The sequence below is a fragment of the Hyperoodon ampullatus genome (assembly GCF_949752795.1).
Source record: "Hyperoodon ampullatus genome assembly, chromosome: 13".
In the NCBI taxonomy this organism is placed as follows: Eukaryota; Metazoa; Chordata; class Mammalia; order Artiodactyla; family Ziphiidae; genus Hyperoodon; species Hyperoodon ampullatus.
Window position 1 is genome coordinate 37928497 of NC_136926.1, and position 22372 is coordinate 37950868.

Genomic DNA, 22372 nt, shown 5'->3' on the forward strand with positions numbered 1-22372 from the left:
GAAATGTCAACGTGAATTCTGCAAGTCCTCTGGTTATTTCCATACCTCAAAAGAGGTATTTATTATGTTCCCAGAAGTGTGTTGGGCATTAACGTGCATTTTGTCATCCACAACTTCCAGGAGGTCATGGAGCTGGGGAAACAAGCCAGGCACTTACAAAACAGTTCAGGAACAGGGCAGAGCAGCATGGAATTAAAGATCAGAAGTACTGCTGCAGAGAGTAAGGGCCACCGGAAACAAGTGCAAGGATGGTGGTGGAGATATCAATATGTTACTCAGAGAGGCTGAGGAAGATCCCTAAAAAAGGAGGGTGTGAGTCAGCCCTTACAGAATATTTAGGTTGGGTTAGGTTGAGAAAGGACATTCCGGCCATGAAGGAATTGTGGGAGATGAAAAGGAGCATTCAAGTTTCCAAGACCAATAAGAACTTGTCCTTTTAAAGGAGAAGGATCGTGTTGGGTCCAAAGTATGAGGAACTTTGGACCCTGTGACAGTGGAGGCTACCCCAGAACATCAGAGGGATAAAAAGAAGGAGCTAAAGCTACCTGGTTGAAGGGGAAATGACCAGGGACAGGCTGACCTGTTACGAACCAGCGTAGGAAGCCAGCAGTGAGGCCGAAAGAGAAGCAGGCACCTCCCTTCTTCAAAGAAGGGTTCCAAAGAAAGAGAAGAGCTCAGGGGCTTCCCTGGTGGCGCAGTGGTTGAGAGTCCGCCTGGCAATGCAGGGGACACGGGTTCGTGCCCCGGTCCGGGAGGATCCCACATGCCGGGGAGCAGCTGGGCCCGTGGGCCATGGCAGCTGAGCCTGTGCATCCGGAGCCTGTGCTCCACAACAGGAGAGGTCACAACAGTGAGAGGCCCGCGTACCGCACCAAAAAAAAAAAAAAAAGAGAGAGAGAGAAGAGCTCAGACTTGATGTTGGTTCTCAGTCTTGTAACAGTGTGAACAGTAGGGTTGAGTGTGAGGTTAGTGGAGCCTCCAAGTAAAATCTTGTAAACAGCTGGGGGGACACATTCGAGCCAAATTTGGACATAATGCAATTGCAAGTTGACTTCTGGATCCGCAGTTACTGCCAGCTAGCTGCGCAGGTTCTATTATTTCATTATTCTCTCAGTCATGTGATTGAACTACTTAGACTCTATTTACAGGATCACTCTTCTTCCAGAAGCTCCTCTAACAGAGAGGTCCAACCAGAACGTATAAGTAAAATAATGCTAACTATGGACTTAGTGACCTAAAGAAAATATTACAACTTCCCAAGAACCTAATGTCCATCCTGGGAGAATACAGCTTATTGATGTATTTATTACTGTGTACAGATAGCATAACCTGTTGCTTATTAATATGAAAAAAATAGTCACAGCACACACATGTGCCTACATATGTTGCCAAATTCTAGATCTAGGCAGTCTCAAACTTTATTGCCCATTAATCTACGGTTTTTATTTAAAATGCAGATTCACTGATTCTGGTGAAGCCCTGAAATCTCCGTTATTAACAAGTTCCCCCATGTGATCCTGTTGCAGAAAAATATTCTTTCAAAAAATACTAGCTTAACTCCCACGTGTTAGTTAGGCTTTCTCAACCAATGTGCCTGGTCCGTTTTAGGTGTTCAGTAAATATATACTGTATTGAATCAATGTGTCCCCAGCCCTATCACCAATAGGACACATCTGATGACTTCTTGGGTACCTAAATATATCAATCCCTCCAAGGAAAAACCATCATTTGAGTTAACCCACATAAGAGAATATAGAAAGTTGCTAAATACAATTAACTTCACTTGAAGTCAGCCAGTCTGGGGCTTATTTCTATTTTCTCAACAAGTCATTAGCCTTCAACCAAATAAATTAGCTTTATTTTTCTTCATTCTTCCACTTACCACACTAGCATACTATATATATACATAAATATATATATATACACATATATATATACATATATATATATACATATACATATATATATATATACATATACATATATATATATATATATATATATATATATATATATATACACACACATTCAGTGACTCCATGGGGGGGCGCAGCAGAAGGGGCAGTTTAAAGATGGAGAAGAAAAACTCCTTATCCAATAAAATCCAATGTAAATGTGAATTTTACTGTTCATTGTTTTAGATACACTACAAATGAGACCTCTAGATCATAAGCTCCTCCTTATATGATTCTGGGCCTTAAATACTGAGCTAAGCTCTAAAGATAATTTTTGAATCCTTGCAGATCTTTACTGGTCCTTTAATATTATTGTGATACATTTATTCATTTATTAATTGTATGCATTAATATTTAGGATGAAAATTTGGAAATTTAAATTAAATTGTATGTGACTTATTATAAGTGACTTTTATTACATTTTTTTAACCCAGAAATAGCAAGGCTCCAAAATAAACACCACTGAGAAATTTATGGGAATTTCATATGAAGGCTTTGCTTTAAAGTTTGTTAAAATGACTAAAAAAATAATCCACAAATGACTTTTCACATTTTGTCCTGGACTTCAAAGTACATTTTCTTTTAAAGATATTTAATTAACTCTTTGCTTACTCATATCCTTTTTCCTTCTACCCAAAGCATTTTAATCAGAGACAGTTGTTTATAGATCTCTAAACATATTTTTAAACCTCCAAAGTTAAGTCATTTTTATACAGAATTTTTTGGAGACCAATTTAGTGTGCAGAGTTACTTACAAAATAACAATGTTAAATTTCTATTTCAAAGGTGTAACTAATACCCAGTTACTATCTCCCACCACTGGATAGCAACTTTCTGAATACTGAGCAATGTATTTACACACCAGGGGATGGAAATTAATCTAAATTGAGCATCCTATAAAGGTTCCAATATCTTCACCTATTTATGAGCTTAGTATCTTCTTAGGCGCCTCCATCTGAGTAGCTACTTTAAATTTTTAGTCGAATTCAGTAACCCACCAAGCAGATATTAAAGTACAATTTATGAAAATACATGGATGATTAGATAGATATTCCAGACATGAAAAATCTTATGGTTGCTAAAGAAAATATTTTAAGAGATTTTAAAGTAGTTATTTCCTGAATGTCTTTTTTCCCCACACATTAGACCAAGTTGCATTGTTTATAAAAATTTATTCATACAAATTTTACACACTTTATATAACAGTTATCAAAGTCCTAATTATAGATATCATGTGTGTAATAATACTCGGGTAAGATGTTTTTATAATCAGTTGCACATAAAATAAGAGCTTCAAGACTAACATCTATCTAAATTATCACTATATCATAAACCTGCTCCAGGTTATTAGTAAGGCTCTTGGCATTTCTAAAAAGTATACAAAAGATTAAACTGGGTGATCACTGTAAATGCTTGCAACTAGCCACGGGAACACTAAATTAGACTTCGTAAAGAAAAGTTAACTAGAGCCCTATTTCACCACTAACAGCTGACACAAATACAGAAAACTCTGCCCATTATCCAAGAAACAAATAATTAAGACTAAAATGCAAGCCGATGTGTTGCAGCATTGTAGGGCCACTAAATAGCCATCTGTGATTCGTGGCGATTTAAAAGGCGAAGAAAGGCACTAAAGCTGCAAACTGCATCCCATGTCACATTGCCTGAGGAGACTGCAGAATTAAAGAAAGATTGATTCTGTACACAGGACTCAGGCATAGATCGAATGCCTCTGTGCTTTCACTGTTTGCAATGTGATCTCCTGGCAGCAACCATCCCGCCTGGGAATGCAAATCCAAGTCAGTTTTCTTTGATTTATGACTTCATACTGATCAAATCCGTAAAGGAAAAGGAAAGGTCCTTTAAACTTTACAAGCTAATGTTTAATCTTTTCTTTTTTTTTTTTTTTTTTTTTCAAAAGAACTTGGGTCTGAAATTTGGGAGTTTGGCTGTCTGGTTTGCCTGTTGTTGCTTGATCTGGTTGCTGGGTGAAGGTTCTTTTGTTTATTGAGATTACTTGACAGGTTCAAGGAATTGATAGGAAACAGACAGACATGCTTTCTGTAGCCAAGAAAGAATACAAGGGGACATTCTCAGGGCCTGTTGGAGCTTGCTTACCTCACTCTTGACCACAAATATAAGATAGTACTCATACATATGAAGATGAGGTTTAAATGATTTATCAGTTAGTACAACTGACCAACATGTGAACACTACACATTCTAATATGACAAAGGTTGGTTTTATGAAATAAATTTTACTAAGCAATAAGCCATAATGTAGAAAAATACATTTTACCTACAAACTCAATCAACAAGAAACAAAAGATTCATATTTAGTGCATAATTACTTAGTGGTAACTACACAAAGGTTCCTACACTTTACAATAAGTGCTAGCATCAAACAACAAAAATATTAAGAAGCATTACAAGTTTAAGAGAAGTGAATGAAAAATGGTAAACAGTACTTTAAAAACTGGTGCGAGAGGGTGGGAAAGAAGAGTCTTCAGAAAACCACGAAAGAAAAGGGTGGCTCCTACAGAGCAAGGTTCAAAGGGGAGGATCCTGGCCATTTCACAAGATGAGAAGCATGGACAGCACTGGAGAAAAACACATTGTACTTTGCATCCATTTCCAATACCCAGCGCCCAAAGTCAGGCAGGCAGGGGACTAAGGTGGGACTCGGCTTATGCCCAGCTCCCAGGCCTGAGGCAGCCCCCAGCCAGTCCCTCTCCAGGAGGGTCCTCCTCCTACTGCCTTACGCTCTGCCTTTTCCAATATTCCTACATTTCCTTCACTTTGCTCCAATTGCCCTAACCTTGGAATATTGGGGTCCCTGGAAGTACAGAAAAGGGAGCTTCTTATTCAAGTCTCCCTTCTCTGTACAGTCCAATTCCTCCCCCAGGGAGTGGTATGAATCCTGGGGAGAAGCGCAATTTGGATCCAGCTGTTGTTTTATCAGGAGAATTTCCTTCTGGGATGAGTCTGAAGAGAAACAAATACACATAAAAATAGAATCCAAGAAAACAGAAGTATTGGAATTGCCACCCAGCAAGGGGGACAGTGGCTAGTTGAGTCCAGCTGGGATTGAAGCAGCCTGCCCCAAAGACTCACTGGGAAAGAGTGCCCTTCAGCAATTCTCCCAAGTCATTACTCAAAATCTCCCTGGAGCAGGGCATCACTGTTTATGTACAGTAGCAAATGGTCGGTATTAATATCTTCAGGCCTGTAGTGGATAAAAATACTATCCTTTTAATTCCAGTTTACAAAAATAGGAGTAATATTCAAAACAATGATTGTCTATTTTTCTATTTATTTTATATAAAAACAAACAGCTCAGGCGAATTTTCAATCCTTGTGCACACTTTGAACTGCTTTCGATTATACTTTTATATATATATTCTTAATATATATTTGTAATATATATATATCAATATCAATAATTGGTCCACAAAGTATATCTGTGCATTCTCTAGTGCTTTGTAAAAAGAAAAACAATATTATTATCAAAATATTCATTTAATGGCTTTACTTCATACATAAATACATGTTTGGACAGAACACAAGAGCGATGACTGTTCAGTCAGTTGGGAAAATGACTTTTCAGTGTGTCAGGGTTGTATACACAGGGTAGCTGGTAACTCATCGCTACAAATACGCTATTCGCCGTCCTTTGTTTTTAACCCTTTGTTTATACCTTTTCCCTAGGACGGCCGCCAAGTATTTCTTAACAGCCATTTGTTTCCGGTAGCGGCTGTAGCTGTCCGTGAAGATTCCGTCCGAGTGGCGCTTGGAGAGCGGCTCCGAGTCGTCGTCCGCGCCGCCGCCCAGGTTCCCACTGCAAGGAAAGAGGTCGGGAAGAGGGTGGCGGGGCGGGAGACACAGGTTGAATAGCTGCGGGAGGCAGACGGGCCCCACCCCAAGCGGGAGTCTTCAGGGAGGGCGCCGGCTCTCAACGCCCACCGCGCCGTGTTGCTCGGCCAGAGAGCTGCCGGAGGGAGGGCTGCCATGGGAACCCTCACTCCTCCCTCCCCATCGACTATCTTGGGGCACTAAGTCCTTACAGAATGGGCCCCAGATGAGGTCCGGGCCAAAGGCAAGCGACTTAAGGCCAACCTCTCTCCAAACGCTGCCCTCTGAAATTTGAATATCCTTGCTTTTGCGCTCAATCGTCCTGACCGTTCCTGGCACACCCCCACCCGCCCCCACGTACAGAGAAAATAACCGAAGAGCCCTAAATTTCAAGTTGGCTGCCGCCGTGGAGTTTACATCGATCCCGCAATTCCTAGTCAGACATGAACACTCCTCTCCTGCGCGCTAAATTGAAAAACGTGATAATAATATAAGTCGACAGGCTGTAGGCAATATTTTTCATCGCATGAATTATTAATTGCGGAAAATGTAATCTTTTGTCCCATGGGCTTTATTTATTGCCTTCTGCTGAGAGATGCTCCACGCAAGCCCTGTGCTCTGGGTTTGTCTGGCACGAGCAAAAACTGTTTCCTTAAGTGTCCAAATCTGAGGATTTGTTTGTTTCGAACTGAATTTACAGTGAAAGAAAAATGAGGAAAGAAAAAGTCATGCTTAGAGGATATCCTAGCCAATCGTCCCACGAAGCTTGAAGGTTTTGAAGGCCTTGGTGGGGGAGGGGGGCTTTTTCTTTTTTTCAATTATTCAAAACGGATCAGATTCCCCGGGTTTCCTGTCTTCTCCCTTCCTCACCCAGTTCCCGAGCTCTCTGGCCAAACTTAAGGCGCGGTATCCGAACCTTAGTCTGCGTCCGGGAGCTGGCCCGGCAGACCCTGCGGCGCAGACGCACCCTCGGCCCCACGTGCACGCACGGACGTAGAAGCTGCGCCGCCCGCCCAGCGCGCGTTGGCACAGATACCCACTGCGCGCCGTTACGCGCGGGTTAACTCTTTCGCAAACTCTTACCCCACGCCCTTGGCCGTGAGCGTCTGCAGGTATTTCCTGGCGGACAGCTGGTCCAGCACTTTGCGGTAGACCTTGTTAAGGATCCCGTGGGCGAAATCTCTAACAAGGAGGCAAAGTGCGCACCTGGGGTCACTGACTGTCCCCAAGTGGCAGCCCCAGGTCCCCAGCTGGGCACGCACGCCCCCCGGTGCTCCGGGAGGCTGCTGGGGAAAACCCCAGAGGCAAGGCACTCGGGAATGACTCTTGGGATGTTCCCGTGAGTGCCAGGAACCGGAGTTCGTCCTGCCCTCCGGGGACCGCAGGTGTGGAGCCCGGCCGGGGCGCGCACTCACTGCCACTCCTTGGGCCACGGACCTTTCGTCCCCACGCGGCCCTCATGTCCACACAAACCGGCCCGCTACTAACTTTCTCTCGCTCTCGTGGGAACCATCCCAGGAGAGGAGAGGCTTGAGGGCTTTTATGAAAAAGAACCTACTCGATGGGCCACCCCCTGCCCCTTCCTCCCTCCCAGTCCTGGGCTGGCGCGGGGCCGCGCGGTGGTACCTTTCCTCCGCCGGGTAGTAGAGCGCGTAGGCGTCGCGCAGCGCGGAGGCGGGGCTCCCCACGCCGGGTGGATCCGAGTCATAGAAGTCCTGCAGCGGGTTTCCGTCCTCGTCGTACGCCTCGTCCTCCGGCCTGCAGGGGTAGCCGGGGGCACAAGGAGTGGTCAGTACAGGTCCCTCACCGGCTCTGCGAGGACCCAAAGATCCCTAGGGGCTCTCACGATTTTCCTTCTTCCTAAAGTCGCCCCTCGGAGAACTGCCTCTTCTTCTAGGATAAGGGTGCGGGTAGAAGTAGGAGGAGAAAACTACACCCAACATAAATTCCCACCCCTCCTCTCGCGGGTGCAGGGTCGCCCTGCCCGGGCCGCGGCCTCAACGGGCACTGGGAAGCCGAGGCGTCTGCGCCGACCTAGCACACTTGGCCACGGAGCAGGACCGCTCCGCTCCCGGCCTGGCGCTTGAGCCTCTGTCCACAAGCAGCGGCGGGCAGAGATGAGAAGGGCTCTAGGAGAGAGACGCTGGCCACGCGAAGACCGGATGGGGGAGGCCGGGAGCCAGAGAGGGTGGATGGCTGGGGAGTCCGGCGGCCAACGCCAGCAGCCACCCCCATCAGCCTCCGAGCCCAGGGGAGTCCTTCCCCGCGCATATGTAGGTCACGGAGAACCTCCGGCTTCTATTTTGGGCGGGAGAGGATCCGGCAGGAACATGAGTAATAGATGCCCCTAAACTTAGCCTGTTTGGCAGCGGCTCATTCTGTGGCATGTCCGCGCCCTCCGGTACCTCTTGCCCGGAGAAAGTGCCAGGCACACGGGACTTTGAAAATAGCTGGGGGTGAAATAGGGCTTTTAAGTCCAGTAAGTAGATAGTTCGCGCTAATATGTTAGCGGTGGCGGGGCGGCGGGACAGCATCTCAACCCAGAGGCAAAGGGCGAGGGTCAAAGGGTCAACAGGGGACCGAGAGACAACGATCTCGCAGTCGCCCTTACCTACCAACTCAATCCTTGATATAGGACGGGAGAGGTGGGTTAGTATACACAACCCACTCGCTTTCGGCCGCTGGAGAGACTAGGAAAGCGGCCAAGGCAAGTAGCGCGCTTTAGGAGGGGTTAGCCATACTTCGTTACTTCGCTCGCCTTTCCTCCATCCCTGGAGAGGTAGGGGCAAGACATTGCTGCGCTCGCCCCACACCCAGCCTTTCCTCGGCGACGCGCCTCTCTGCCCTGGCCCGGCTGCTCGGAGTCTCCTGGTCTTTCTGGGCACTTCCACCCCGTACCCCGTGCCCAGATGCTGGAATCCTAATACTGAAGCCATAGCCCAAATCAATGGTCAGCGACCCCTAAGGAGATCATTCTTGGGCGCGGCTCGGAGGAGCAGCTTTGCAGGCAGAACGCGCGCTCCTCGCCGCCGGGAGCCCGGTGCACAGCGGAGTGCCGATGCTGCGCTGCGCGGCGAGCTTCCACTCTCCCGCTGACAGGCCCGGGATTCTGGGGCTGCGGCGGGGAACCCGGGCAGCGCCGACCGATTAGAAACCAGGAATTAGGGGGGGCGGGGTGGGGAAGCCAGGGTTACTCCTGCCTGGGGTGGGTAGGGCTGCCTTCCCAGTACTGCCTGCCAGCTTGCTTTCTGTTCCTCCTTTGCATCTATTTCATCTATTTCCCCCTCCCTCATCTTTGTTTTCCTTCTCTCAAATAGCTTCTTCTTAACTCTACCCGGCCAACACTCCCTCTCCCCAAGACTCAAAATGTAGTTGGAAAACCTATCACTTGAGAGGAAGCTCTTCCAGTAGAAAGAATTCGAATTGAGGTGAGAAGGAGAGCAGAGGAGAGAGGGAGACCCCGCCCCGATAGTCCCGAACAAGCTGTAACAAAGCAAAGTCCACGGGAGCTTCACTCTCACCCTCCCCCCAAAACTGGCTCCAGGAGCCAAAGTTCTCCTAACTCAAGCTAAGAATAGGGAAAAGAAGTCAACTCAGGGCCCGGCCCTGCCCCCCTCCCGTGGGAGGGGTTGGGGGAGGGGAGGTTTCTCCAGCCCGCCGAAGTGCGCTCGGTCCCCCCGGGCGCCTCGGCTGCGGCGGGCTGGGGGAGGGGGCCCGAGGCCCAGTGGAGCCTGCCGGGAGCCTCCCGCTGAGCCACGGCCACTGACCTGCGGCTGGACCCAAGCTGGTGGCGGTGCAGTGGGGGCGCATGGGGAGGTGGTGGTAGCCTGACAGGTCGTAGCCTGACCGAGGAACTGCAGGAGGGCGACCACGAGGAGGTGTCGGGGGAAGGGAAGCCCTGGCCTCAGCTCAGCTTGGGCGGCCAGCACCTACCTGATCCCAGGAAACCGGAGTCCGGCGGCGGCAGGTGAGCAATAGACGCTGCTGTGCATTATTATCCCGTAGACCAGCAGGGCCAGCCTCACTCCGCTACACATGGTCATTCTGCGCAGGACGCGAAAGAGAGCACACAGCAGTCAGAACGCCCCTGGCCTTCCACCCTCCGACCCCTAGAAACCCCCTGAACTGAGGGAGGGACGGCGCTCACCTCTGACTCCCAGGATTGAATACGGCTTAATGACAGCCGGCGCGCCCCCGCCCCTTCCTTGTCGCTATAGTTAGAAAATATATGTATATACCCAACGCCCAATAACTCGCCAGATCTGGTACGAAGGCAAGCTAACTCGTACCCTGATGCTGGCGAAAGAATTAGCAGTCAGGTGAGTTGTTTGGTTTGGTAAGATTTTTTCCCCTTACCATTCAACTCTTACCGCTGCCAGGAGAGGGTTTGCTGCCAAGTAGGACGGCGGGCAAAGGGCTTCTCCAAGTTTCTGCGCTGGAGTCACAACCCAAGAGGCATCACCGTCTGGCGTTAGTGTCTGAGCAGAAGCCGCAGCAACGAGCAGGAGCAGCAGGAGGAGCTGAAGGACTTGTTTGCTGAGGCCGGTATTCTGTTCAAAAGTTTGTGGACGCTCCGGACTAGGAGGGAGCGTGACACCGAGAGAAGGGGGCGAGGAGAGAGATGTAGAAGGAAGAAGGAGGGGGCGATGAGTTAAGAGGAGTGGGGGACAAAGTGGCCTTAAGTCCACGGAGAGAAAGAAGTGATAAGGAAAGAGGGAAAGTCTTAGAAGGAGACGAAGGAAAGAGACAGGGCCGCGGCGCAGCCGGCGTCTGTGGGAGCCGCTCGGTCAGGCAGCTGCGCGAGTCGGCAGCGCCTTCTCTGCTCAGAAGTCCCTCTGTCTGCGTCTGAAGCTGCGGCTTCTTCTGCTGCTGCCGGTGGTTACAGAGGTGACCGGCCCTCTGCTCCTGTTTATATGTGCAGTTAGCAGAAATCTATCCGAACATGGTTTTGGAAGAGCCTTCTTTGTCAACATCTGTCTGCCTATGGCCTTTAAGTACAGAATATTTTGTTGCACTGTTGCGCTCCGATTTTTATTCATGGAATGACTTCCTTTTTTTTTTTTTCCAGTCACGTAATGATCGGGTATCAGAAAAAGACGTCAGCATCCTAGTCCCTCAAGGAACATATTAACTATTCTGTGCCGTCCTCTTGGATAAGATCCGGAGTCATCGACTTCTCATAAACACCTTTCACTCATACAGTACAATTTTAAAGAAGTTTAATTGTTTTGATTGTTTTCAATTTTACCCACTTCTCAAGGATGGGTAAAAAATTCATAGAATTTTGAGAATGGTGAAAATCATGTTTTTAACTATGTCCCTCTTATTTCTTTTTGCTTTTTCATCAAGCCCCAGCAATCAGAGCTCTAAGCTCTGGAATTAAGCACCATCAAGCCCTCCTATTAATAAATTTAATTTAGATCTCCTAATTTCTTGCGTATGTTCTTTTAGATAGACAATTAAATATGGAAGTCGTTTTGTTTTTAAAGGGACGTCTTGGAGGATTTTCAGTAAATCACTAATGAGTCTGGCTGTCGTTGACAGTCTGGCTCTGAGTAGAATTGATTAGAGTTAAAGCCGCGTCCGGAGCGCGGCCTGTGGAGCTGTCCAGGCTTGGAGTGCTGAACTGTTTGGTCGCAGATGCTGCAAACATTGAGAATTGCCACTAGTTTAATTTTTCACCAGAGCCTCTGAAGATTTGGTAGTGGTGCCCTTAATGTGGCGATTCATCGTCCAAGTCCCCCCGTTGTTCAGATATGTTCCTCCCTTGCAGTGTCCACGAATGCCCTTAATGGTGAGAACTGTCCAACCCCTGCCCCTGCCCTTCTGAGTAAAGAGCATTCTATGTCTCCCCTTAGTCCTAGTTTTGGGACCTCTAGATGACCTATTTGGACACCTTCACACTTTCTGTGGCACTTACTAATTTTAACATTGAAATTGTGAAGTTGTATTTTCCACAAAAACTGAAATTTTAAGAATTTGGGAGTGAGAAATATGTTTTTCCCCTTTATTTACAGCTTGAGTTCTGTTTGGGGAAATACAGACAGACGGGGAAAGCACGAGGATACCCAGTACAAATTCACTTACTGAGGGTTTCTAACAGGAATCCCTTCGTTGGGGATGGCTAAAATTTTTTAACTGAAAATGACGTGGGGAGAGGAAAGCAATAAGGGAAGACCATATCCACCCAGAAGCTTCCAAGTCCCGGGGTTATTTAAGAAGATCTGTAAATTTCTACTCCAGTAAGAGAACTCGGGTCTATTTCTTTTAAAAAGGAAATAGAGCCGTCGATAACCATTAGTGTGCATTTTAATTATTTGGATCTTAAACAAAAATTAGAGGAAATGGCAATTTAGTGGGAGTGTTTCCTGTTACTATGATTTAGATCTAACATTTAGAGAAGCTATATTCTGCATGCTTTTTCTAAGACAAAATTATAATGCTGCTCATTTTCAATGCATTTCCCGCTCTCTTATTTGAGATTTAATACTTCCTCCAAGGTGACAAAGTTTTGCTTCGTTCTGACCATTCATGGCCAGAAACTGCCACTTCCTCTTAGTTTATTCCTGGGGATGCTCCAGATTGCCTATCTGCAATAAAGATTCAAACCACATCTACATGGGGATGAATCTCTTTGTTTCCACTGCATATGTTCGCTGATTTATGTTGGAGTGTTTACATGCGTGTGTTCCGTGTTCAGCTCTGCCTCTGGAGTAAGCTCGCACACAAAGAGCCGGCGGTGAACACGACCGGATAATCAAGCAGAGACGGCTTTCTTACTAAAGCGCCCGGAGCTATTACCGACTGTGGCTTTCCTGTCTTCCGCCTTGCTTCACGTCAAAGGTGAACCCGATTAAAATCCTACTCTTTCCTCCCACGCGAATTCTGAAATGAGTTAAATCTTTAGAAATATTTGAAAATTTCCAAGACTCCTTGTACCAATTCACTACTCAACTTTAGTAAAGGGAGCCACCATGTGGGGAGTTTGTTGACTTCATGGACTATTAAAGGGGGAAATCCACAAACACCAATACCTTTATGCGGAGCAGGAAGGAACTGCCGGCTCCACCCCCCCACCCCCCCGCCAAGAATCCTCTGGTTTACAAAAGATGTGCCACTGGACTGTTCTCAGCGTGGGCCCTGTGAGCTCGGACCTCAGGGCCCAGCACGCCAGAATTACCGGCCTCGAGGCCCGAACCTGTTCACTGAAGTGAAAGACTAAGCAGAGAATTTAATTTGAGATTCTTGGCCACTGAACTCCAAAAACAATCAAGCTTCGGAGATCCATGCATTGCTCGGCACAATCCAAAGACCTGCCCAGCCACGACCCACTGCTACCTGGGGGAATCGAACCCGGAAAAGGGTCGTCCCGCAGAACTTTCGTCCAATTGCAGCGTCTCTGATTAAGCGAGTTTGGTGTCCCGTGGGCAAAGATGGTATCCTATTGTTGAAAGTTCTGGTCTTGTCCTGAGCCGCTGGGCCGGGAGATGCTGGGAAGGCTGAGGAAGGGGAGGAGCTAGAAGCTGAGGACCCGTCTCGAGAACTTGGAGGGTCTGGGGCTGCACCCCTGTCTCGACAGCCCTCGGCGTGAGCGCAGACCCTTTCTGCTTTCTATTCGATGGAGGGGAATATGGGGCGACCGATGTCTCAAAGACCAAAACTACCCCAAATGCCCTGAGAGTGGTAATTTTCTTCCAACCTCGGGAGCGTTCTAACTCGAGTGTTGACGCTGCTTTCAGGGGGCCTTTGTGTCTGGGGGTTTGGGGGAGCAGCGAGGAGGCGCGCATCACACCAGGCTGGAGAGGCCCGGAGCCACCCCGTGCGAGCTGCAAGGGGTCCCGGCCAGGGCCGCGCAGGAAACCGCGGCGGCAGATATGGACTTGCTCACTCACTACAAATGCAGACGAGAGAGAAACCTCCAGATGCCCAAGTGTAATTGACAGTGACACAGGGAGAAGAGGGAGGGGACGAAGAAGGGACCCAAGAGTTAGAACTTCCTATTTACAGGTAACGCAGAGGAATTTCAAGTCCTCTTTCCAACAGCCCCGACCCTTACCCCCAACGTTCACCAGACAAAGTAGAAGAATTCCCCAGCAGCAGTTGCTTTCCCGACCATGGAAGCAAAGAATGGCAGGTAACTGGCATCATGTTCAGTCAGAGAAGCTGGTGGTACCACGGAAATCTTCAGAGTGCAAAGCCTCACCTAGGTGTTCTGTGAGGGAGAGGGACAGAAGGCAGGCAGTTTCCCGCTAAGCCGTGACCTACCCAGAAGAGGCTGTTTGGAAATATTGGTTGGAAATGATCAAAGATCCTGAATTTCAAACCTATAATGTTATCAACTCCTTTTTATCCCATTGGTCCTTAAGATACAGAAACAAAACTTTTGGTCTGAAATGGTGGATGCTAGCTACAAGTCAAACTAACACTTCCCTGAATTGTTTTTCCTGGTCACAAATACATCTGTCCCCTTGAAGTTTCAAGCCTTGAACCCTCAAACAACACTCGATTTTAAAGAACTCATTAGCCCTTAAAAAAATGGGGGTTTGTATTCAAACAGGAGGAATATGTCTAGTATATTACTGAGAGTTTGAATTTGCAGATGGCTTCACAACATTAGCAAACACCTGGCGTAAACAAGACTCAGTTCCCTAGGGTAAGGAGATTTCCACTACTTTCCTTCTGGCCTAGCTACCCATCCTACACAGTTTCCATGTGTTCATTTTTCCTTTCTTTGACTGTGTAGCTCTCCCCATTGCCCTGTACCACCACCATCCCCATCCCCTACCCCATGGATTTTTTTTTTAACCATATGAAAGGACATGTTTTGCACACAACATCTTCATACATTCCTAGTATAAATAACATTAAGCCAGATTGAGAAAGTCTTATATTTTCATTCTATTCATTTCTAAGTCAATACTTAGGTAGGAACCAGGCTACAGTAAGCTTTCTCAGTGAGCAAGCTCGTTGCAAAACATCATCCTCTCATATGAGTGACAAGAGTAAATTGCAACACTGTATTCAATTTCACTCTAAACTTTTTCTCTTCTGACTCTTCCAGAAAATGTGATGACTAATGACTCACTTCATACCGATTATACCTGTAGGGAAACCCAAATGTCCTGTAGTGGAACATCATGACCATCATTTACTGGACTGCCTGCATCATGCCCCTCTGAACTCACAAAGTAGTGAGAAGCTGATGAGTTTACCCAGAATGTGTCATGGTTTCTCTGACCTTCAGAATCTAGTGCTTCACACACTCTGAAAACAATCAGCAAAGGAAGCCTTTCCAAACCACATGAGCAAAAGCATCCCTTTCTAATTCAAGAACAGAACTGCCTGTTCACAGGGCCAACAAATTTTGCCAGTTTTAAGACAAAGCAGACACTCAGGAAGGAAAAACTAGGATTGAACCTTTGCTGAAGGTTTGGGTGATTTCAACTGTCTCATATATGTGGCTCTTCTAAGGCCTGGTTCTGAGCATTAGCTTACTGGTGATGGGGTTCAGGGCAGGCTGCCCCAAAAATACCACTTTGGCATATTGATTATTTTGAAACAGCTGGTTCAAGGAAAACACTAACCTCCTTTGTCCCCCTAAAAGCAGGAAATAAATCTCCCATGTGAAAGTACCTTCCCTGTCCCAGGAGGTAGAAGGGGCATCCTTATAACCAGAGATAGAAAATTTAGGGCCAAGAAGGGTATTATAAACAAACCTTGTTACTTCTACACTAATTGACTACCCCAAGTCCGAACTTCTTTGTCTTGTCAATTCCTCACAAGTTTATTTTTTTCCTTGTCCAGAAGGTATAAAAGCTGCCTGCTTTGGTCTCTTCTTGTAGTCTCATATTTCTATGGGCTTCCATACACACGAATTAAATTTGAGTTTTTTGTTGCTGTTGTTGTTAATCTGTCTTATGTCAATTTAATTAGTAGGCCAACCAAAGAACCTAGAAGGGAAGAGAAGGATTTTCCTCCCCTACCCTAGGTTCCAAAAATATATACTCCATACTTCACTGTGCAGCATCTGCCAGATTCTCCAGAGATTTCCAGAACATGTCCTCTTAAAAGCCAAGGAGAAGGAAGTCCTCTCTCTACTTAAGTCTAAATCTTCTGCTCATGTAAGTCTTAAATGCAGGAAGAAAAGCTTGAAGAGGATACAGGAAACCCAATATCTTAAATGAGTTTTTGTGACAGCCTCTAAAAATGTTGGAAGGAAGATCTGTGTGCAAAATAAAACAAGGCTTTTATGCATAAATCAAAACAGGATGTTGCTCTATGAGTTCATAGCATCCCAAACCTCTGTCCTTTGGGTTCAAACTCAGCCTTATCTATCTGTGAATATAGGTCTGTTTGTAATAATTTTGGAGCCTTTGTTTTTCATTATCCTTATTACTAACACTTTGTGTTAATAATATTATCTCTACAAATATTTTTTAATTAATTCTTCTCTCCACCCAAATATACAGAGGCATGATTTAATTTTTTAAGAAACTATCATCTGCTTGAAATACAATTATATTAGCCATGAGTTTACTATTTGAAAGCTTCAATTATTATTTCTTTAAATTCTTTTAAGTCCTTCCTTCCAATGGGGCTGCATAATTTTGCTACTCACCAGTCAATAATAGCAATAACAACAGCAAAAATAATTATCTATTGAACACTTACTATGATAAATGCTTGATTAGAGTTATTTCCTTTACCCTCAAACAATCTTCTTTCTAGATACTACTATTATTCCATTTTACAGATGAGAAACTAAAACTCAAAGTGCTTAGGTAACTTACCCAAAGTCACACAGCTGCTACATTGTAAAGCAGAGACTCAAATTCAAGTCTCAGTGACTTCAGACAGTCTTAATGACAGTAGTATATTATACTAGTTTACATATTTATTTGTTCCAGAGTTGTTATAAATACAAATTACTAATTTAATATGAGATTTAATCCATGATTTGACTCAGCTGAGAAGAAAATGTTTCTTTTCTTATTAACTTTTAAATTAAAAATTATGTTTAATGTAATTGGAATCCAATGCTATTAACACAACAGAAACTGGTTTAGTTAGACTACAAATATATCACATACTTATGGGCTTTGCTTTAGAAAATAGATATGTGTCTAAAAATATGTGTATTAATGGTGCACATATTCTTACTTATGTTATCAAATTGTTGAAAAGGTTAAAAATATTGCCATTCTGAGTCATTATTTAAAGTGATTTCATACCTAAGAGTGTAGCAGAAGTTTCAGTGATGTGTTTAAGTAAAAAAAACATTATCTTGTAAGATGACCATTTAATACCCAGTATATCATCATCATATCTTATTAAATCATCATGTAATTTAATACCACAGAAATCATATGATTGCCAATGAGTCAAGACTTTTGTGAGTCAAATGAGGTGATGTATATAAAAATGTTTTACAAACAATAAATCCTAGACCAGTATAAGAGAAGGGTAATTACATTTACTGGGGTCATTCTTTGACAGCAGTGACTTGCTCTGTATTAGCGATGTCCCATTTAATCCTCTTATTGCCCTGGGAAGTAGATTTGGTAGTTTTATTCCTTTTTTTACTAATGGATAAACTGAGACTCTTAAAGGTGAACTAACTTGACCAAAGCACACAGCTAACAAATGACAAAGTGAGGTTTCCAACCCAGTACTGCCTGTTTCCAAAGTTACTGTACTTTCTCCTACCATTTGGTCTCCTTGTTATCACTGTATAATTACCATTATTATTATTAAAGGGGAAAGAAGCATCAACTTTCATAAAAGCACACGATTATTTAACAAAACATGAGTTTTAAAGCAGTAGTTAGAACAATTCTTGCTTTTTCTTGACATTTTAAAATAAATGAAGTTATGTGTAAGTATCATTTTAAAGACATTTTAAAGATGTAAGTAATGAATAAGGTTGCACTCACAGGTATTAAAAAATGTGATAAAGTTGCAGTAATTAAAACAGTGTGGTGCTGATGAAATAATATATCAGAGGAATAAATACCAAGTATATAAATATGAAGAAATAAATACTACTATGTAATTTCCAAGGGAAAGAATAGAATACTGGGACAACTAATTATCCATTTGGAAAAAAAAAATTAGATCGCTACTCATGTCCTACAAAAACATCAAACATGTTCAAGTGGATTAAAATTTTAAATGTAAGAAATCTCAAAAATACTAGAAAAAAATATAGAAATACTTTTAGAATTGGAAAGAAAATTGTACAGCTGGCAATTTAAAAGAAACCAAAAAGTAAGAGATTGATAAATCGACTAAAATTTTTTTTAATTTCTCTGTATTAAAATAAAGTTAAATAGTTAAACAGGAAAACTTGGGAAAACTTTGCCATTGCTTATGAAAAAGAAACATGAAAATTTGAATTCAGATTTTCGAAGTACAAAGAACACTAATAGATCCATAAAGAAAAGACAATCATACCTAAATGCAAAGTTGGTGAAGGACATAAAGAGGCAATTCATAAAATTAGAAACATGAGTGGCCAATAAATTTGCACAAAATCTTTATTTTTCCAATTGGATAGTCAGTTGTCCTAGTATCCTACTCTTTGCATTAGAAATTACATAATAGTGTTTATTTCCTTATATTTACATCTTTTATATTTATTCCTTTGATCTATTCTGTGTAGCATAAATGGTCATACAAATGCAAATTAAAGTGTTGGTTTTTTAATTTACCAAATTGGAATGATATTTTTATATTCTACCATGTTGTATTATCAAATATGCCAGGAAATATGTGTTCTCAAGCACTATTGGCAGGAGTGTAAACTGATCCATCTTTTCCAGAGAGCAGTTTGTCAATTATGCATAAATTTGACCCACTGATTTTACTTCTATGAATTTATGATGAGAAAATAAGCATAAGTCTATCAAAAGATTAATACAACCCTAATCACAACACCATTGATTATAATAAGAAACATTTGAAAACAACCATAAAATGTCCCATAGTAGGGGATTGATTAATTTTTTTTAGTATATCCCTACAATGGAACTTTATTTCCACTGCAGAATGATGAAAGGAAATGACAGTGTAGAAAAATCTTTAATGACATGAGGAGATGCTTATGACATGTTGTTAAAAAGAGACAGAGAACAAATTATAAACCCACATGTACAATACCAGCTTTGTAAAAGCAAAATGTTTATACATGTGCCTCTGGAAGGAATATACCAAAACATTAACAAAGTTCATTGACAGTGTTGGAATTATGAAGGGGATCATGGATTCTTTTTATTTTCTTTTAATGCTTATGTGTTTTTTCCTAAAGTTTTTTTAATGAACATGTATTTTATAATAAGAAAAATAAGTATGAGGTTTATTTTTAAATATAATTCATGGCTTTTCTTTATTACTTTTCCAATAAATGTGTACTTCCTCTGTTGAAATTTTTTTGTCTTATAATGAGCTAAGCATCTATTTGATTCTTCTCATCATGTAGGTCTGATCTGTGACCTCCACTTGGAAGGAAAGCTGAAGGCAAATCAGAAAGGAAGAAAGAACAGAACCAAGTCAACACATTAAGGGAGATAGCATAGCAAAGGCAGGTACGGGAAGAAACACAGCAGAGGTCATCAACAAGCAATACGGTCATCAACAGTAGCTGTGTCTAGAGTATGTATCGAATCCTCTCATTATTGATAAGATTAATTGAATGTGTTAAATTTGTACTGAATGAGGTTGACTGTATCTTGGAAGAATAGTTTATCATACATTATTCAGAGGTGGGTCATCTAACTTGTGTTTTGTTCAGAATTTGGCTCCTTTATGATCCAAGTTTATTGTCCACCCCCCCGCCATGGTTTGTGGGACCAAGTAGGTCTAGACATCTGATTAGTGTCTCCTGACCTCTCCTTCATAAAATACATCCTTTCCATGCCAGGCTTCAGGGATAGATGTTATCAGGGCTGAACAAGATCTAGCAAGCAGGCTTGGTGAAGTGCTATGTTTGAGGCATTAGTTAGAATTTTCAAAAGGCAGTGTTATGAATTGAACTGTGTCCTCCAAAAATGTATGTTGAAGTCCTAATCTCCCAGCACCTCGGAATGTAATCTTATTTGAATATAGGGTCTTTGCAGATGTTGTCAATTTAAAATGAGGTCATTAGGGTGTGCCCTAATCCAATATAACCGGGGTCCCTTGTAATATGGGGAAATTTGGACAGAGACACACATATGTGCAAAGGGAAGATTAGGTGAAGAGACATGGGGATAATGCCAAGTGAAGGTGAGCATGATACTGTCACAAGCCAAGGAATGTCTGGGGCTTCCAGAAGCTGGAAGAGTCAAGGAAGGTTCCTTCCCCAACAGGTTTCAGCGGGAAGATGGCCCTGCCAACACCCTGACTTGGACTTCTAACCCCTGGAACTGTGAGACAATAAATTTCTGTGGTTCTGAGCCACCCAGTTTGTGATACTTTGTTACAGCAGCCTAAGAAACTAATACAGGTGGTATAATGCCCCTCTCCAAAACAAGGTGCAAGTAATTCCCAGGGGATTCTGGGAAATACTGAGAAGGACTCTGATGCACGACTGTAAAACTAATCATAGAGACTTGGGGATCTGCTCCTGCCTGCAAGTGCAGGCAACACCTCTATCTGTTTTATATATATACCCTCACCTTCAACTTCCATTTTGCTATCATTTTTCAGCTTTAAATTGGGATAAAAGTCTGCTCCCCCTCACAGGACTTCTGCACAGAACTAATAACTTGTTGGGAAGCACTTTGAAAAGAAAGGGAGTACATAAATACAACAGAACCAGGTAAAGTGACAACCCTAATAAACATGCTGAACAGAAGTGGCTACGAGGCCTTATAGTTTAAGGCAATTGTTAACTGGGCCTAATGCTTTTTAAATGGCTTGCAATCTCACGATGCTTCACTAGGGTGTTAAAACAAGGAGCTACATGGGAATTCCTTGGTGGTCCAGTGGTTAGGACTCCACACTTTCGCTGCTGAGGGCGTGGGTTCTTTTCTTTTTTTTTAGTTTTATTGAAATATAGTTGATTTGCAATGTTGTGTTAATTTCTGCTGTACAGCAAAGTGACTCAGTTGTACATATATATACATTCTTTTTCATATGGTTTATCACAGGATACTGAATATAGTTTCCTGTGCTATACAGTAGGACCTTGTTGTTTATCCATCCTATATATGATAGTTTGCATCTACTAATCCCAAACTCTCAATCCTTCCCTCTCCCATCCCCTTCCCCTTGGCAACCACAAGTCTGTCTCTATGTCTGTGAGTCTATTTCTGTTTCATAGGTACGTTCATTTGTGTTGTGAGGGCACGGGTTCAATCCCTGGTCGGGGAACTGAGATCCCACAAGCTGTGCGGTGTGGTCAAAAAAAACAAAACAAGGAGCTACTGGGCCAGCTCAATGCATGGTGTGCAGACAGACTGGTCTGGGTAAAGCTGTCTGTGTGGTTTACGTGCACTAGGGCAACAGTGTGTGATGGCCATTCCCTGAAGTTTCACACAACAGACACCTCGTAAATAAGGCTGTCCCAGGAAGGCAAATGTTTTGCTAAATTAATAAAATCTCTTTATGAAAACTGCACGACTCAGAGTAACAGCCAGAGAACAAAAGAAGGAGGCCACAGGACCTTTCATATGGAGCACCTAAGTACCTTGAGACACGTGGGTCCTGGATTCAGAGAAAGACACCCTACAAAGTCAGCTCCACTCTTCAGAGGCAGGACCACTCATATTTCATCTCCAAATACTTCTGCTATAGGGATACAGACATATTTTAGAGCCAGAAAGATTTTACTTGTTCTCTTTCACTGTAGCCTAATACTGTGCAAGCTTTTATATTTAGCAGCAAGCCACACCAAAACGTGAAGCAAACATCCCAACTCTTGAGCTAAAGGAACCCAAAATTACATAAAAAGTTAAACATAGTAATACTATGTATAGCTGTACATAAGACGACAGAGCCCTGAGGTCCACAGTGTAGCACTACGCAAGCAGCTACAGTCAACAGACATCTACCACGTCTACTGAAGCCAAATCAAGATAAAAATATCAGCAAGTTTTTGTCAGTTAACAGCAACATGTGTTGGAGAGGCTAAAAAAGAAGCATGAGGCATGTAAACTCTCTGCCGTCATGAGGTTTACAATCAAAATAACTGGAATCAAAATGCACTTCTGTTAAGTTGTCTATTGAGTTTCCACTATGAGCTGAATGTTTGTGTCCCCTCAAAGCTCATATATTGAAACCCTAATCCCCCATGTGATGGTATTTGAAGGTGAGGCCTTTGGGAAGTAATTAGGTCATGAGCATAGAGCCCTCATGAATGGGATTAGTGCCCTCATAAGGAGAAACACAGAAGAGATCATCCCTTGCTCTCCCTTGCTCTGTGTGAGGACACAGCAAGCAGGAATCCATCTGCAAACTAGGAAGAGAGCCCTCGCCAGACATTGAATCAGCCAGCACCTTGATCTTGGACTCCCCAGCCTTCAGAATTCTGAGAAATAAATGTCTGATGTTTAAGTCACACAGTTTACAGTATTCCCTTACTGCAGC

General features: G+C 43.6%; 1 protein-coding gene across 2 annotated transcripts; it reads right to left on the reverse strand.

The window, feature by feature from the left end:
• Positions 1-4490: 4490 nt before the first annotated feature.
• ADCYAP1 (adenylate cyclase activating polypeptide 1) lies at positions 4491-9849 on the reverse strand (the record flags this gene model as incomplete). 2 transcript variants are annotated; one of them, XM_079717750.1, is made up of 5 exons in its annotated part: positions 4491-4554; positions 5652-5792; positions 6890-6988; positions 7433-7564; positions 9740-9849. In XM_079717750.1, 5 exons carry the CDS (start codon positions 9847-9849, stop codon positions 4491-4493), a joined length of 546 nt encoding a protein of 181 aa, XP_079573876.1. The 2 variants fall into 2 exon arrangements, with proteins under 2 accessions (XP_079573876.1, XP_079573875.1); XM_079717749.1 differs by lacking the exon at positions 4491-4554 and having other exon boundaries at positions 5603-5792; positions 6890-6986; positions 7377-7564.
• Positions 9850-22372: the final 12523 nt, after the last annotated feature.